Source organism: Belonocnema kinseyi, chromosome 10 (genome assembly GCF_010883055.1).
Source record: "Belonocnema kinseyi isolate 2016_QV_RU_SX_M_011 chromosome 10, B_treatae_v1, whole genome shotgun sequence".
NCBI classification, from domain to species: Eukaryota; Metazoa; Arthropoda; class Insecta; order Hymenoptera; family Cynipidae; genus Belonocnema; species Belonocnema kinseyi.
This window is the reverse complement of record NC_046666.1, coordinates 42,359,088-42,377,459: the sequence shown is the minus strand read 5'-3', so window position 1 is coordinate 42,377,459 and position 18,372 is coordinate 42,359,088. Positions and strand designations below refer to the sequence as shown.

The 18,372-nt window shown below is 26.1% G+C and overlaps 1 protein-coding gene across 4 annotated transcripts in view; it reads right to left on the bottom strand.

Moving 5' to 3' along the window:
• The window catches only part of LOC117182318 (furin-like protease 2), a 731,195-nt gene that overhangs the window by 24,870 nt on the left and 687,953 nt on the right, over positions 1-18,372 (bottom strand). For all 4 annotated transcript variants that reach the window (XM_033375470.1, XM_033375468.1, XM_033375471.1 and 1 more), the window contains 3 exons: positions 17,668-17,855; positions 11,959-12,207; positions 1,871-2,339 (listed from right to left, as the gene is read on the bottom strand). In XM_033375470.1, the coding sequence (XP_033231361.1) occupies positions 1,871-2,339; positions 11,959-12,207; positions 17,668-17,855 (906 nt within the window). The remainder of the gene's footprint in view (positions 1-1,870; positions 2,340-11,958; positions 12,208-17,667; positions 17,856-18,372) is intronic.

The window sequence follows — 18,372 nt, the reverse complement described above, 5'->3', positions numbered from 1 at the left end:
TTTTTTCAGTCAATGAAATGCCCGGTCATTTGGGGGTAACTAGTTACCTTTTTTCACTCAGTAACGTAACTGTGATTAATTCCTAAAAATAAAATAACTTACCCAACACTATTGCATATTTATTCATAGGGAATACTTTTGAAGGTAAAAGAAGTGTGTTTATTTTTTCGAATGACGCATTTTAAACTAAATGACAGAATAATTGAAAAAAGATAATTTAATTAATTATTTAAAAATTGTTGAAATCAAAGTTGGACAGATTTTTTTTTAATTTGTAAAATTTCCGGTCAAAAAATAAATTCACTGTCATTTCGCGGTTTTTTTAGTTAATCAAATTCTCGGTCATTTGGGGGTAACTAGTTACCTTTCTTCACTCATTAACGTGACCGTGATTAATTCCTAAAAATAAAATAACTGACTCAACACTATTGCATATTTATTCATAGGAAATACTTTTGAAGGTAAAAGAAGAGTGAATTTATTTTTTGAATTACGCATTGTAAACTGAAAGACATCATAATTGAAAAAGATAATAAATGATCTAATTTATTAAAAAACGGTTGAAATCAAAGTTGGACAGATTTTTTATTAATTTGTAAAATTCCCGGTCAAAAAATAAATTCACTGTCCTTTCACGGTTTTTTTTTAGTCAATGAAATTCCCGGTCATTTGGGGGTAACTAGTTACCTTTTTTCACTCAGTAACCTAACAGTGATTAATTACTAAAAATAAAATAACTTACCCAACACTATTGCATATTTATTCATAGGGAATACTTTTGAAGGTAAAAGAAGTGGATTTATTCTTTCGAATGACGCATTTTAAACTGAATGACATAATAATTGAAAAAAGATAATTTAATTAATTATTTAAAAAACGGTTCAAATCAAAGTTGGACAGATTTTTTTCTACAAATTTGTAAAATTTCCGGTCAAATAGATATTTACTGCCATTTCCCTGTTTTTCTCGGCCTCATAAGTTAGCCGGTAATTTCCGGATAACTAGTGACCTATCAATTACTTACGGGTAACTAGTTACCTTTTTTCGCGAAGTCACGAAACAGTAACTAGTTAATCAAAATAAAATAACTTACCCAACAGTATTGCATATTTATTCATAGTAAATACTCTTGAAGGTAAAAGAAATGGGTATATTTTTTCGAATTACGTATTCTAAACTGAATGACATAATAAATGAAAAAGAGAATTTAACTCATTATTTTAAAAACGGTTGAAGTCAAAGTTGGATAGATTTTTTTTCTAAAAATTTGTAAAATTCCCGGTCAAAAAATAAATTCACTGTCATTTCACGGTTTTTTCACAGTCAATAAAATTCCCGGTCATTCACGGGTAACTAGTTACCTTTTTTTCGCGAAGTAACGAAACATTAACTAATTACTCAAAATAAAAAAACTTACCCAACACTATTGCATATTTATTGATAATAAATACTCTTGAAGGTAAAAGAAGAGTGGATTTATATTTTCGAATTACGCATTCTAAACTGAATGACATAATAATTGAAAAAGAAAATTTAACTAATTATTTAAAAAGCGGTTTAAATCAAAATTGCACAGTTTATTTTTCTACAAATTTGTAAAATTTCCTGTCAAAAATAATTTACTGCTATTTCCCTGTTTTTCTTGGCCTCATAAGATACCCGGTAATTTCCGGGTATCTAGTTACCTAGCAATTACTTACGGGTACCTAGTTACCTTTTTTCGCTAAGTAACGTAACTGTAACTAGTTATGCAAATGAAGGTAACCTGTCCAACACTATTAGCTATTTATTTATAGAAAATACGAGTTGAAGATAAAAGAATTGGGTTTCTAGGTTTCTAGATTGGAAATCCGAGAACTTTTTGACTCACCCTTCGGCGCAGGAAGACCGGCATTCTCCACTCTGTAACTGCAACCCTTCCTGACAAGCCGTACAATTCAATCTCGACACGCAGGTCTTGCACGTGTGAAGACAGGGTTCGCAAATTGGGCCCGACGGTTGCACAGCGGAGTAGTAACCGTCGTCACATTGGGCAACGCATTTCCTTCCCTGGAGAAGTAAGGGGCTCTGACAGGAGATACAGAAGTCCTCCGTAGGGCCGGCGCAGGTTTCACACGTAGAATGACATGGCTTGCAGTGTCCTGCCTCATAGAATTCGGAACTGTCGCATCGAGATCGAGTATCCGGGGCGCAGAATCCTTTCTTATTTAGACTCCATGCGGGAATGCAACTGAGGCAAGTGGATGAAGCACAGGTGGCACATCCTGGAGGGCAGGGAACACATTCTCGACGCTTTTTGTCTCCTCTGTAGCCAACAGGGCAGGAATTTCTACAGCGTCCTGGAACAGGAAGAGAAAATTGATTGGTATAAGTACCGGAAGTTCTGAAGGTTCAAATTAACGAAATGCTTATTTATGGTTTTTCAAAATAGCAATAGCGCTGAAATATTGATAATATTTAAATCCAAAAAAAAAAAAAACAGAATACAAAATAAGCTTCGAATGCATTATTTTAATTGTAGTTGGAATAACATTTTTTGATGAAATAAAAAAAAGGAAAAAATGTTTTGTTTATTTGAAAGTTCAGAATTTCAGGTACATGATTGGTATCAATTTTGAGTATTTATTTGGAAGATCTGGCACAGTTGTGTCCACTTTTTCTTGTGAATTTCTGAATGAATATGGAAACAAAATCAGGAGATTTTTTTTTAATATAAGTTTGCTTTTTCCGTTAGTTGTTCGTAAGTTTTGTTCGAGGGGTTCACCACTCGAATTTTGAGTGCTGATAAGATTTCGATATTTTAATGATTTACAAGGATTTCAAATATTCCAGAAAATTTCAAGAAATTTTACAAAGAATTCAGAAGATTTCGACAGATTTCACAAAGATTTTATGGGTCTTTAGGCTTTCACAAAGATTTCAGAAGATTTCTAAAGCCTTCACAAAGATTTTAATCGATTTCAGAAGATTTAAAAAATCTAACAATGATTTCACGCAGATATTAAACATTAAAAAATATTTTACAAATATTTACAAAGATTTTGCAAAACTTAATAAACATTTATAAAGTTTTCACAAAGATTTCGAATATTACTGAAGATTTTTAAGATTTCAAGTACTTCAGAAAATTAGTACAAAAATTTCACAAAAAATTCGATTACAAATATTTCACGTAGATTTCAAAAGCATTGAAATGATTTTACTATGTTTTTCACAATTATTTTAAAGATTTCAAAAAATTTTAAAGAGTTCACAAAGATTTAAAAGATTTCAAAATATTTTACAAATATTTTAAAGATTTATCAAAGATTTCGTAAAGAATTCAAATTTTTCACAAAGATTTCAAAGATTTTACAGGTATTTCACAAAGAATTTTAATATTTCACAAAGAGTTGAATTATTTTAAAACATTTTTAAAGATTTCAAAAGTTCAAATATTTCAAAAAATATCAAAAGATATCACATCAGTTTCAAAGGCTACAAAAATTTAGCAAATATTTCGCAAAAATTTCAAAGTTTTAACAAAAATCAAAAATATTCCACAAAAATTTTAAAGATTTAAAAACATTTCAAAAAACATTTTTAAAATATCAAAATATTTTACAAAAATATCCAAGCCTTCAAAGATTTCACAAAAAGTTCAAATAATTTTTTAAAAGGTTAAACATATATTTGAAAGTCTTAAAAATTTTGCAAAAATTTCAAACTTTTCGCAAATGATTGAGAAAGATTTTAAAGAATTCAAATATTTTACAAAGAGTTGCAGGAATTCCACAAATTTGAAAAGAATTCAAAAGTTAAAATATTTGAAAAATTTCAAAAGATTCCAAAATTTTCAATTTTCAGAAGATTAAAAAAGTTCCAAAAGATTTCACAAAGAGTTCAGAAATTTCACAAATATTTTAAAGGTCAAGTTTTTGAAGGGATTTTAAAGATTTCAAAATATTTAAAATACTTTTTAAAATATTCAAATTTTGCCAAATCTTTAGAGGCTTTTAAATTGATTTAAAACAGTTTTTAATTATTTGAAATGTTTTCGAATTTTTTAACTTTATGTGAAATATTTGCAAAATACCTGACGTCTTTGAAATGTTTGTAGAATCTTTTAAAATCTTATGTATAATATTGGGAATCTCTGTGAAATATTTGCAACATTTTTTAAAATCTTTGATAAATTTGTTGACGTCTTTCATATTTGTGTGAAATTATTTGAAATCTTTTTGAGAACTTTTGAAATATTCTGAAATCTTTAGAAATATTTGTAAAAGCTTTTAAAATCTTTATGATCTTTTGAAATATTCTGAAACATTTGTAAGAGCTTTACAAAAATTTGAAATTTTTGTAGCCTCCTTAAAAATTTTCTAAAATCTTTTGAACTATTTGTTCGATTTTAATAAGTCCCCTGAAATCATCAACAATCTTTTAAAGTTTTTAAATCTTTAAAAAAATTTTAATCTTCTCAAATATTGGAAATCTTGGTGAAATATACAGGAATCTTTGAAAAGATTGTGAAAGCTTTTCATATTTTTGAAATGTTTGTTAAATCTTGTGAAATATTTGTTAGATTTAAAATTCCTTTAAAATTATTTGAAATTTTTGTGAGAGCTTTAAAAACTTTCAAAAATCATTGTGAAAGCTCTAAAATTTTGTAATTCTTTTTGAATTCTTCGAGATCTTTTTAAAATCATTAGAAATCTTTAAGACATTTTTAAAAGCTTTTACATTTTTTAAATAGTTGATCAATCTTTTTAAATAATTTCAAAAAATTGTTAGATTTTTATTAAATCTTTTGAAATCGTTTAAATTTTTTGTAAATCTTTTGATCTCTTCTGAAATCTTTATAAACATTTAAGAGACCTTTCAAAGTCCTTAAAATCTTTGTAAAACCTTTAAAGGCTCTTAAATTTATTTGAAATCTTTTCAAAATTTTTCTAATTGATTCAAATGTTTTAGAATGTTTGAACTTTATCTAAAATTTTTGCAAAATATCTGAAGTTTTTGAAATATTTGTAAAATCTTTCAAAATCTATTTATAATATTGCAAATCTTTGTGAAATATTTGCAACATTTTCAAAAATCTTTGATATATTTTTCGAAGTCTTTCATATTTGTGTGAAATTATTTGAAATCTTTTTGAAAACTTTTTAAACTTCTGAAATCTTTTTGAGAACTTTGTAAACTTCTGAAATCTTTTCGAGAACTCTTGCAATTTCTGAAATCTTTAAAAATCTTTGTAAAAGCTTTTAATATTTTTGAAATTTTTTTAGACCCTTTAAAAATTTTCTAAACTCTTTTAAAATATTTGTTCGATTTTAATAAGTCCCCTGAAATCATCAAAAATCTTTGAAAGTTTTTGAATCTTTAAAACCATTAAAATCATCTCAAATATTGGAAATCTCGGTGAAATCTACAGGAATATTTGAAGCGATTGTGAAAGCTTTGAACATTTTTGAAATGTTTCTTAAATCTTTTGAAATATTTTTTAGATTTAAATAATTCCTTTGAAATCATTTGAAATTTTTGTGAGAGCTTTTGAAATCTTCAGAAATCTTTGTGAAAGCTCTAAAATTTTTTTAATCTTTTTGAAACCTTCGGGATATTTTTGCAATTATTAGAAATCTTTTAAGCCTTTGTGAAAGCTTTTACATTTTTTTAACTTGTTGTTAAATCTCTCCTGAAATGTTGTTGTTAAATCTCTTTTAAAATCTTTAGAAATATTTGTGAGAGTTTTTAAAATCCTCAAAATCTTTGTAAAATCTTTGGAATTCATCTATAAATATGCTGAAATTTGTTGAAATACTTTAAATCTCTGAAATCTTTCTAAATTCTTGAAATATTGAAATCTGATATGCAATCAAAAGTAGAAAAGATACGACATGTATGTAAAAAATATCAGGACTGATCCACCCATCGGAAACTGCAGTTAAAGTCAGTGAAAGAATATAGTTGAACATAAAATGCAGACGTTGGTTTTGCTTAACTGACTGATCGAATTCTCTTAAAATTGAAGCCCAGCTATTGCATTAAAGGTTGACGCTGTACCCATTTTATGTTTATGGCTGATCGATATTAAAAGTAAGTACCGTTCAAAACAAACACCTGGCGAACTGCAGATGTGAGATGAATCATTCAAGGATTTTTCTTGGACTTTTATCATCAGGACCATATCAATATTTTTTATTACAGAAGAGGATAAGCACTGTCAATATGAAATTCGAAAAGCTAGAGATTTAAATCAAAAGGTATTAAAGTCAGTGAATTATCTTCTCTTATTTATATCCAGACTTAAAATTTGCCCAAAAGAAGAATTTGAATATTAAATCTAAAGAATTATAAAAGATAAATTCTTACATTCAATTTCAATTTTTCAATTTAAATTTCCACATTGTCGCAAATTCGTAAATGATTTAAATTTTATCGCACTCAATTAAAATAAGCATGCCTAAATTTAAAATGATTCAATTTCGAAAATTACAATAATTTAAATGGTTAGATACTGAAAAATTGCATCTTTGCAAATTCTCTCAGTTTTTAATGCATTTGTAATCTATAAGCTTTTAAAATCTTCTAAAATCTTTACAAATATTTTCAAAAGCTTTTAAATACTTTTATATCTTGTGAAATATTTCGAAATCTTCTGAATTATTTTGAAATTTCTTGAAATATTCGAAATCTTTTGAGATCTTTCCAAAATCTTTTTAATCTTTGTGAAAGCTTTTAAAATATTCGAAAATCTTTCGAAAATTTTATAGATTTCAATAAGATCTCTTTAATAATTTGAAATCTTCTAAAGTCTTTTGAAATCTTTGTAAAAGCTTTTAAAATGATTTAAATCAGCTGAAATATTTGAAATTTTTGTGAAATCTTTTATATAATTGTGAAATATTTGAAGTCACCATGAAAGCTTTTGAAATCAGTACAATTTTGTATGTCCTTGTCAAATTTTTTCAAATCTTCGTGAAAGCTTTTGAAATCTGAAATCTTTAGAAACCGATGAAATCTTTGTGGAAGCTTTTTAACTCTTTTCAACTGATCTGAAAGCTTTGTGAAAGGTTTTGAAATCTTTTGAAAACTTTTCAGTACCTAGAACGTCTTTGTGACAAGCTTAAAAATTTTGTGAAATCTTTTAAAATATTTGTGACAGTTTTTGAAATATTTTGAAAGCGGTGCAAAATTTGATGTCTTTGTTAAATTTTTGTAATCTTCTGAAAACTTTGCAAATCTTCTAAAATACTTTGAAATATTCGTAAAAGCTTTTGAAATATTCTGAAATGTTTAGAAATTTTAAATGTCTTTGTGAAAGCTTTCAAAATAATTGAAATTTTCTTAAATCCTTGTGAAATCTTTTGAAATGTTCTGAAATGCATTAAAATCTTTCTAAAAGTTTTGAAAAACTATCAAATCTTTGATGTCTTTGTTAAATTTTTGTTTTATATTCTAAAATCTTTTTAAATTGTTCTAAAAAATTTTTTTAATTTTCCAATTCTTTATGAAATCTTTCGAAATCTTTGAAAACTTTGTAAAAGCTTTTGAAATCATTTGAAATCATCCGAAATCTTTTGTCAAATATTTGAAATCTTCAAGAAATTGGTTCTAGCCGTTGATATCTTTGTGAAAGCCTTGAAATCTTTACGAAATCTTTTTAAATTGTTCTGAAATATTTTCAAATCTTTGGAATCGTTGTAAAATCTTTCAAAGTCTTTGATGCGTTTATAAAACCCTTGAAACTGTTGAAATCTACATTAAAACTTTTCAAATCTTTTGGAATAAATCATCGCGAAATTTTTTCTAGTTTTTGACATGTATGTGAAAGACTTAAAATCCCTACAAAAACTTTTGAAATTTTCGTGAAAGCTTTTGAAATCTTCTAAGATCTTTAGAAATATCTGAAACATTTGTGAAAGCTTTTGAACTAATTTGAAATCTTCTGGAACATTTTAAAGTCTTTGAGATACCTTTGAAATCTTCGTGGAAGCTTTTGATTCTTCTGAAATCTTTGAAATCTTTGTGAAAGCATCTGAAACTTATTAAAATCATTTGAAGTCTTTTAAAGTGTTAGTGAAATATTTAAAATCTTAAGAGATTTTTTCTAGTCTTTGATATCTTTGTGAAAGCCTTGAAATCCCTACTAAATCTTTTGAAATCTTCGGAAATCTTTTTAAATCTTTGCGAAGGTTTTAAAATTGATTGAAATCTTCTGAAATCTTTTAAAATCTTCTGGAATGTTTTGAAATCCTCATGAAATATTTTTAAAACTGAAATCATTCATATCTTTGTTATATTTTTTTTAAACCTTCTAAAATCTTTTTAAATCGTTCTGCAATATTTTAAAATCTTACAATTCTTTGTTAAATCTTTCGAAAACAATGGTATTTTTGTAATACCTTTAAAACTTTTGAAATCTTTGTAAAAGCTTTTGGAATCTTTGAAATCTCTGTGAAACATTTTCAAAACTGTAAAATCTTTTTTTTTTAATTTTCTGAAATCTTTTAAAATTGTTCTGAAGTATTTTCATATCTTTCCATTCTTTGCGAAATCTTTCGAAATCACTGGTATTTTTTTCAAACTGTTAAAACTTTTGAAATCTTCGAGAAAGCTTTCAAAAGCTTCTGCAATTTTTTGAAATCTTTGAACTCTTTGTGAGAGCCTTTGGAATCTTTTAAAATCTTTGTGAGAGTCTTTGGGATCTTTTGAAATCATCTGAAATCTTTTAAAGCATTTGTGAAATATTTGAAATCTTTAAGAGATTTTTTTTTAGTCTTTTATATCTTTGTGAAAACCATGAAATCTTTACGAAATCTTTTTAAATCTTCGGAAATCTTTTGAAATCTTTGAAAAAGCTTTTAAATTGATTGAAATCATCTGAAATCCTTTAAAATCTTCTGTAACGTTTTAAAATCATCGTTAAATAATTCAAAAACTGTGAAATCTTTCATATCTTTGTTAAAGATTTCAAATCTTCTGAAATCTTTTTTAATTGTTTCTGATTTTTGGTATCTTTGTGAAATCTTTGTGAAAGCTTTTAAAAATTTGGCTGCCTGATATTTTTTGTCATCTTTTCAAATCTCCTGATATGTTTAGAAATTTTAGAAGTCTTTGTGAAAGCTTTTAAAATAATCGAAATCTTCTGAAATCCTTATTAAATCTTTTGAAATATTCTGAATTGTATTAAAATTTTTGTGAAAGTTTAAAAAAAAATGAAATCTTTTATGTCTTCGTTAGATTTCTTTTAATCTTCTAAAATCTTTTAAAATTGTTCTGAAATATTTTCATATCTTTCAATACTTTGTGAAATCTTTCGAAGTCACTGGTATTTTTGTGAAATCGTTCAAACTATTGAAATCTGCGTGAAAGCTTTCGAAATATTTTAGGATCTTTAGACATATTTGCAACATTTTCGAAAGCTTTTGAACTTATTTGAAATCTTCTGGCACCTTATAAAGTCTTTGTGTTATATTTAAAATTTTCGTGAAAGCTTTTGAGATCTTACGAAATTTTTAGAAATCTTTGAAATCTTTGAAAGCTTTTGAAATATTTTGGAATCATCTGAAACCTTTGAAGTGTTTGTGCAATATTTAAAATCATTAAGAAATTTTTTCTAGTTTTCGATATCTTGTGAACCCCTTAAAATTCTTTAAAATCTTCGGAAATTTTTTGAAATATCTGCGAAAGCTTTCAAATTGAACGAAATCTTCTGAAATCTTTTAAAAATGATTTGAAATATTTTCAAATTTTTGAAATCTTTGTGAAACCTTTCGAAGTCTTTGAATTATTTGTTGTCCCATTTAAAACTTTTGAAATCTTTATGAAAGTTTTTGAAACCTTCCGAAATCTTTCAACATTTTTGTGAAATATTTGAAATAATCGCGAAATTTTTTCTAGTTTTTGGTATCCTCAGGAAAGCTTTAAAATCTTTACGGAATTGTTTAAAATCTTCGCAAATCTTTTAAATTGATCGAAATCTTCTAGAATGTTTTGAAGTCTTCATGAAATATTTCAAAAACTGTGAAATCATTCATATCTTTATAAATTTTCTTTATCTTCTGAAATCTTTCAAAATTGTTCTGAAATATTTTCAAAACTTTGATATCTTTGCGAAATCTTTCAAAGTCTTTGATTTATTTGTAAAGCTATTAAAAACGGTTAAAATGTTTAAAAAAATTTGTGAATTTTTTGAGTTCATCGCGAAATTTTTTCTATTTTTTGGTATCTTTGTAAATTCTTTGTGAAATCTTTTAAAATTTTCTGGAATCTTTTGAGATCTTTGTGAAATCTTTGAAAGCTTTTGAAATCCTTTAAATCTGGTGTACAGTACGCTTTTGAAAATCTTTGAAATTCTTCTATTATTTTTAAATCCGTATTAAAATTTTCTGAAATCTTTGAACTATTTGTGAAATCCTTCTGAAATCTTTTGTATTCACTTGAAATCATAAAAATATTTTTAATTTGTGTAAAATCTGATAAAATCTTAGACATCTGATATAGCTTGTTTCAAATCTTTGAAATCTTTTGAAAGTTTTAAAACCTTTGGAAATGTTCAAAATTTATGAAATCTGGTGAGCAAGTCATTTTTAAATCTTTGAAAGCTTTGTATAATGTCAGAATCATTCTAAATATATCAAATTTTTTTAAATATTTTGAAACATTTAGAAATCTTTAGTAATATTTTGTAATCTGGTGTACGCTAAAAAACCAAGTGGTGAAAAAAACGAGTCGCCAGTTGATTATTACAAAGAAATGCATACTTTAAAAATATATATTAGCAGAGGCAAAAATAAAAAACTTACATAAATATTCAAAATAAAATATAAAAAATGATTAATTACATCTTGATAAATAAAAATAGAGTAAAAGATTTAAGTTATTTTTCGCATTTCACTAAATAGATGTTTTAAAGAAAGAAATTTAATTTAATTTACCGTTTTCGCGAAAAATTCAAGAGGATTTCCAGCTTTTCAAAGTCGCTAGATACCCTGATAATTATTATATCTTTAAAATAGGTGCAACTAAAAAAAATTCAGGTCTTGTAATTTCTTCCAAATATTTCCAGCAAAACCATTCGCAAAATAATGCATAAATTCAAATTTTGTTTTTTGCATTGTTAAAAGTAAATGGAAATCTATGGCGGGCTTCTCTTCAAAATATATTTTTGATTTTTATTAACAAAATTTTAGATTATCCAAATCAGAAAATTTTGGATGCTCAAAATTGGAGAAGCCCGCCATGCGGAAAGTAATGATAAACATGATATAAACAAAAAACGACAAACTGAAAACTAAGTAAAATAAACCAGGACAAATTCTGCGGAAAACGGTTTTTTAGTTCCCAGATTTACCGCCAGTGGTCACTACTGATCTTTTCTTTCTGCCAAATCTCTTGAAAAATAATGCAAAAATTGCACTTTCGTTTATTCAATATTTATTTCTACATATATTGATAAGGCGGGCTTATTTCGAAATCAAATTATATTCGAAAGTAAGCTTTTAATATGCAATCAATAAAATGGAAGTGATTATTGATCAATGTATCTCTTAGTAGATTTCTGTAAAAAAAGTTTTTTTTTCTATCCAAACACTCGAAAAAGTAATGTAAAATCTGCACTTTTGTTTATTAAATGTTGATTGATATACTTTTTTATATGGTGCGCTTCTTTCAAAATCAAATTATATTCGAAACTACACTTTTAATATAAATAAAATAGAAGTAATTATTGATCAATTTATCTCTTGGTAGATTTAGGTAAAAAGAATTTACTGTACATGATTACAAAAGTAGTGCCCAATCTGAAATGGAACCAGTCCCAAATATGCATATTCTGAGCCAGTTTCGGAATTGGAATGATAGTGAGAATAATCGTCGGATTGCAGTCGATTCGGATTGGGTTGGGCTTCAGGTGCCTCATGTCGTAAATTACACTGATTACGTGTTATGCTAGCACTTGATAAAGTAAGTACATACCATTGAGGGCGAAATATTCTGGTCGACATCCAATGCATTGATTTTCGCTGGTCCCGTTGCAAGTCTCGCAAGAGGAGTGACAAGGAGCGCAATTGTAGTCCTGAGTTTCGAAGGTGTAAAGAGGACAGGCGGCGTAACACTTGTTCTCATGCATCACCAAATGATGCTCGCAACTGGTGCAGTGATCAGGCCTATCTTGACAACTGGCACAGTTTGCCTCACATGGGACGCAAGTGTTGTTTTCGGTATCTGTTCCAAAATCAAGAAAAAGGCATTTTTATACCCTTTTTCATCTGAGATTCCCATTTTTGTCAATCTGATAAGCTCTAAGAGCAGATTCGGTTTTACTATTCTTTACAACTCGGCTGGGATTCGAGACCAGGACTGGGTTCGAATCCCAGCGGAGTTGAAAGACTTTATTTTATTGTAATTAAATTGAAAGACTTTTTTAGACTTTTTAGAATTTTAATACATATACTCGTCCATAACAGAGTTTGCGATATAAAATTATTAAAATAGTTCTTAAAAGAGTTTTTAACAGTTTTTTAAAAGAGTTCTTAAAAGTTCTTAAAAGAGGGGAAATAAGGTGATTTTTCACGAAAATAGGGGGATAAATTATTTTGAATAATAAAGTTAAGGTAGGGGGCATATTCCTAAGATTTCAAGCCGAAATATATTGGATTTTAAACAAAATAGTTGAAGTTTCAAACCAAAAAGATGAATTTTAAACCCAAGAAGTTAATTTTCAACGAAGAAAAATGAATTTTCAAACAAAAAGTTGAATTTACAATGTAAAAGTTGAACATTCAAGCAAAAGAGATGAACTTTTAATTTGAAAAATTGCATTTTTAACCTTGAGTTTTCAACCTAAAAAAATAAAATTTTAAACAAATAGTCTAATTTCAATTAAAAAAATTAAACTTGAACCAAAACCAGATGTATTTTTTACAAAGAAACGTTTTTCTGTTAAGACAGAAATTTTTTTAAATGCTGAATTTTCAAGCCGTTAAGACGAATTTCCCGCAAAATAGTTGAATTTTCAACCCCAAAATATGAATTTCCAAATAAAAAGTTAATTTTCAACAAAATAGTTTAAATTTCTATAAAATTCTGAAAGCTTTTAATATCTGTAAAATCATTAATTTTATTTAGATCTTTCTAAAATCTTCTGAAATCCTTTGAATTCATTTTCAAATATTCTCGAGTCTTTGCGAAATCTTTTTAAGTCCTTGATATCTTTGTGAAATCATTGCAATTTTTTTTATTCTGTGAAAATCTTCTAAAATATTTTGGAATGTTTTGAAATCTCTATGAGAATTTTTGAAATAATTTGAAATCAATAAAAACTTTTATCTGCTTGTTACCGTTTTTTAAATCTTCCTAAATATTTTGAAAGTGCTGTCAAATATTCGAATTGTCAACCTACAAAGATAAACTTTAAATAAAAAAGTAAAATTAAACAAAAATAAACTTCAATAAGATAGTTGAAATTTCAACAAAAAAATATTTTTCAGTCGTAAAAGAAGAAAATTCTACACAATTGTTGCATTATTTAGCCAAAAAGATTAATTTTTTGCAAAACAGTTGGATTTTCAACTCCATATGATTTTTAAACAAACAGTTAAATTTTCAACAACATACAAATGAATTTTCTGCGAAAAGAGATGAATTAAAAAAAAAGTGCTGGTTTTTAAAGCTAAAAAATATACTTTTTGTAGACAAAATTTGACTTATGAACCAAAAAAATTAATTTTCAACGAAAAAGTACTTTTTCAATGAAGAAAAATGAATTTTTAATCAAATAGTAGAATTTTGAACCAAACAGTTAAATTTACAGCCAAATAGTTTGACTTTAAAGCAAAAGAAATGAAGTTTTTAACAACAAAGTTGAATTTTTAACGAAAAAGTTGAATTTTCAATAACAACAAAATGAATTTTCCCACAAAAGAGATGAATTTGCAACAAAAGTGTTGACTTTTAAAGCTAAAAAGTATATTTTTTGTAGAAAACATTTGACTTATAAACCGAAAAGATTAATTTTCATCAAAAAAGTACTTTTTTAATGGAAAAAATTAATTTTTAACCAAATAGTAAAATTTCCAATCAAACAGTTAAATTTAAAGCTGAATAGCTTGACTTTAAAGCAAAAGAAATTAAGTTTTTAATAAGAAAGTTAAATTTTTAACCTAGTAGTTAAATTTGAATCCACAAAGATAAATTTTTCAATCAAAAAGACGAATTTTCTGCATTATAATGAAATTTTCTACCTCAAATTATGAATTTTCAACAAAAAAGTATATTTTAATTAGAGATGAATTCGTTACCAAAAATGATTAAAATTTAAAATAAAAATATGTTTAATTTAACCGAAAAAGACGGATTTTCAACAAAATAGTTCAATCTTTAATCAAAAAGATGAATTTTCAAGAAACAAAATTAATTTTGAACCCAGAAACATGAATTTCAAAAAAAAATGAATTCTCTACCAAATAGTTGAGTTGTCAAGTCATAAAGAATAAATTTTCAATCAAAAATGGAAGTTAAACATTTAGAAAAAATTTAATTGTTTATAAAAATAAAAGAATTTTTACCAGAGACCAATTCTTCACTAAAAATATATAAAATTTAAATAAAAAACAGTTAAATTCAATAAAAAAAGAAGAATGTTCAACATAATATTTGAATCGTGAACAAAAGCAAATTAATTTTTTAGCAGAAAATTGTATTTTTGACCAAAAGGACCAAACCAGATGATTTTTTTATACCAAGAAAACAAATTTGCAATTGAAAAAGATTTTTCCATTATGATAGAAAAAACATTCAGATAAAAATGGTTAAATTTTTAATTCAATGTGACAAATTTTTGACAAAATAGTTGAATTTTCAAACAAAAAAACTGAATCTTCAACCAAAAATATTAATTCATTCACAAATTAGCTCAACCTGTAACCAAAGATTTAAATTCTCAACCAAAAAAGATATTTTTAAAAGAAAATAGTTAAATTTAAAACAATTTAATTAAATTTTTAACCAAAAGAGACGAATTCTGAACGAGAAATATAAACCGATTATTTTTATTATATTTTACAATTATATTTATTTGTATAAATAATAATTTATACTGTTTTCATCAAATAAAATTAATAATAATTTAAAATACATAAAATTTAAATTTAAATAAGAAATCTTTAAATTAGAAAGCAAGAACTTTTAACTAAAAAAGATGACTTTTCTACTAAAAGATTAATTTTCAATCCAAAAAAACGAATTGTCTACCCATAAAACGTTAAATTAAAAAAAAAAACAATCTTTAATCAAGAAAGATTTTTCAGTTCTGATAGAAATACAAATTTCAATCGCGTTGTCAAATTTTCAAGCGAAGAAGACTAATTTTCTACAAAACATTGGATTTCTTTACCCAAAAATATGAATATTCAACAAAATATTTAAATTTTCAGCAAAAAAAGGATGATTTTTTAACAGAATTGTTAAATTAACAATAAAATAATAAAACTTTTAATCAAATAATAAAAATTATCATCTTAAAATATAATGACATTTCAACTAAAATAAATTAACTTTCAACAAAAAAATAGTTAGATTTTCTTCTTGGGTTTTATTAATTCAGCACCAGGGTGGTCGTTTTGATCGACCAAATAAATTTCCGGTCATTTCCCGGTTTTTTCCCGGTTCGCAAACATTTTTTACGGTCAATGAAATTTAAAAAAATGGAATACTAAAGTTAAAAAAATGTCCACTTGAGGTAATAAAAACTGAGCTGCAAATGAAAGCACTCAAAGTAGAGTTGTTAAATTTTTAACTTTTAAAATTGAAATTTAAAAGTTTTCAATTAAAAAATTTTCCATTCAAATGCTCAAAATTTACGCGTAAAAAATTAAAGGTACTAAAATTTTTCAATATAAGAAATTAGAAATCCACGTTATCATTTTCAATGCTCTACATTAAAAAATGAATCAATGAACCTTAAAATTTTCAAAATTGTATAATTTTAAGGAGTTTTAAGCTAGAAACATCAAATATTTAAAAATTAAAAAAAATTAACTGAACACTTCTTAAATTAGAAATTCAATTATTTTCGTTTTAAATGGTTTAAACATCTTTGGAAAGCTTCAAAATCTTGAGTAATCTAAAACTTGTTTTAAATTTAAAATTATTTTGGAAATTTTCCAAGAACTTCTAGATATCTGTCAAAATTAATTAAATTTTTTCTACAATTTTTAGAAAATCTGTAGAAAAATATGTAGACGTTTTTAAAAGATTCAAACTTAATGAAAAACTTGAAATGATAGCCTAACATAAAATAAAATGCAGATTTTCGCAGATTTTAAACAAAAAAAAAAATAGATTCTTTTATTTACCTGAAGATCAGAACGTTCAAATGAACGGAAAATTTTTTCCCATTTTCATTTTTTAAATCAATATTGTTTTATCTGTAATTAAAGTGATGCACTCGAAGTTTATTTTATAATCTGTTTTTTGCAATATAAATCAAATAAATATATTAGCGCTATTTCTATTTTACAAAGCCATTAATAAAAAATTCGTTCATTTGAACGTTCAGAACTTCAGGTACTTGATTCCTTTCAAGAATTATGAAAGGCTTCAAAATAATAAAACATTTTCTTAAGATTCATAAGAAAATTAAAAATTATTTTTCATTTTGAAAAATTATTTTAAGAGAATATTTAAAAAGTTTTTCAAAGATTTAAACAAAGTTTTCAAAAAAGATTCTAGAAGATTTCAAGAAAACTTTCGAAAATTTGCATGATAATTTTTAACCTTTTTACAACTCCTAAATATCTTTTAAAATTGCTCAAATTATTTTTAAAAATGTGCATTTGTAAATTATACATCAAAATTTAAAAATTTCACTCACAAATTAAGCAATTTTCAAATACAACAATTAAAATTGTAACATTCAAAGTTTAAAGGCTCTTCGAAATTTTAACGATTCCAGACTTTCTATGTCAAACAATTCAGTTAAAGATTCTTTACTTTTAAATATTTGGTTTAAATTTACCTATCTTAAACAAAAATTCAAATATTGCTAAGTATTCAATAATTAATCTTTTTTTTAATTAAAAATTTCACATTGAATGGGTTAAAAATGGAATATTTTAGACAGAAACAATATTTTAAATTTAATAAAATCCTTAATTAAGAATACATTATTATGAAGTTATTTTTAAGTTGAAAATAGTTTATAAACTTTCAGTCAGACGTTTACATTTATTTAATGACTAAGACTTTCAAATTTAAACGATTTAAGTTTTAACGTTAAAATCTGAAAATTCTGAAATTTTGAACTGATTTAAAATCGTTTTATCAAATCGTTTACAGATAAATTTAAAAAAATAAAAATTTCGAATGGAAAATGTTTAAAGTAAAACAACTTTGAATTACGCATTGTAAGCTAAATAACAGCATGATTGAAAAGCAGAACAATTCAACTAATTATTTAAAAACTGTTGAAATCAAACGTGGACAGATTTTTCTTCTATATATTTGTCAAATTCACTGTCATCTCCCAGGTTTTCCCGGTGCAGCGGCCATCCTGATCACACATTTTAATTAAAAAAAAAGGAGAAAAGGGTAAATTTTCTATGAAAAAGGGGAAAAACTGACAGTAAACAAGACAGAATTTTAACTCTTTTATTTCAAGGGGGAATTGATAAATGATTTACTTACTTTCGTAGTAGCCCTCGGGACACTGTTGCAAACAAACCGCCAAATCCGTAACTCGAAGATGAGCTGGGGCGCAGGAAAGACAGGAATCCTGCCCAGCTCCTGCGCAGGTTTCGCAGGACTCGTGACAAGGCCAGCAAACTCCACCCTGGTTTGGAAAACTCCTCGGGGGACATCGACTCATGCAAGTGCTGGAAAAACAATTTTCAAATCTTGGTGCTAATCTACTCTAGGGCGGAAAATTTTCAGGGGCGACAGAATGACTTGAAATTTTTTTAAGTATCAGAAAACTAGTCTTCTTTCATTTGTTTGTATTTTTTTCTCTAAAGTTTTAGGGCGACTAGGAAGATTAGAATTTGTTTATTATTATAGATCTGGCTTGCTTATTGTGCCCTGGATTGGAAACAGGAATGTGCGATTCTCAAAAAATTCGAATAGTTTCTCAAAAAGCGATTCACAAAATTGTAGATTTGATTTTTCCGATGATCGATTTTAAAATAACAGATTCTTTAATATAGTTTTTTCGAAAAATACTGATTTTAAAAGGACACTTTTAAATCCTGTGAAATCTTTCGAAAGCTCACAAAATCCCTGAACATTCTTTTGAATGTAAAGAAATCCCTGAAAGGCTTTGAAATTCAGTGCAAATTTCTTAAAAACCTTCAAATTCGAAGCTTGAATTTCTTTGGAATCTCTTGAAATCCTATA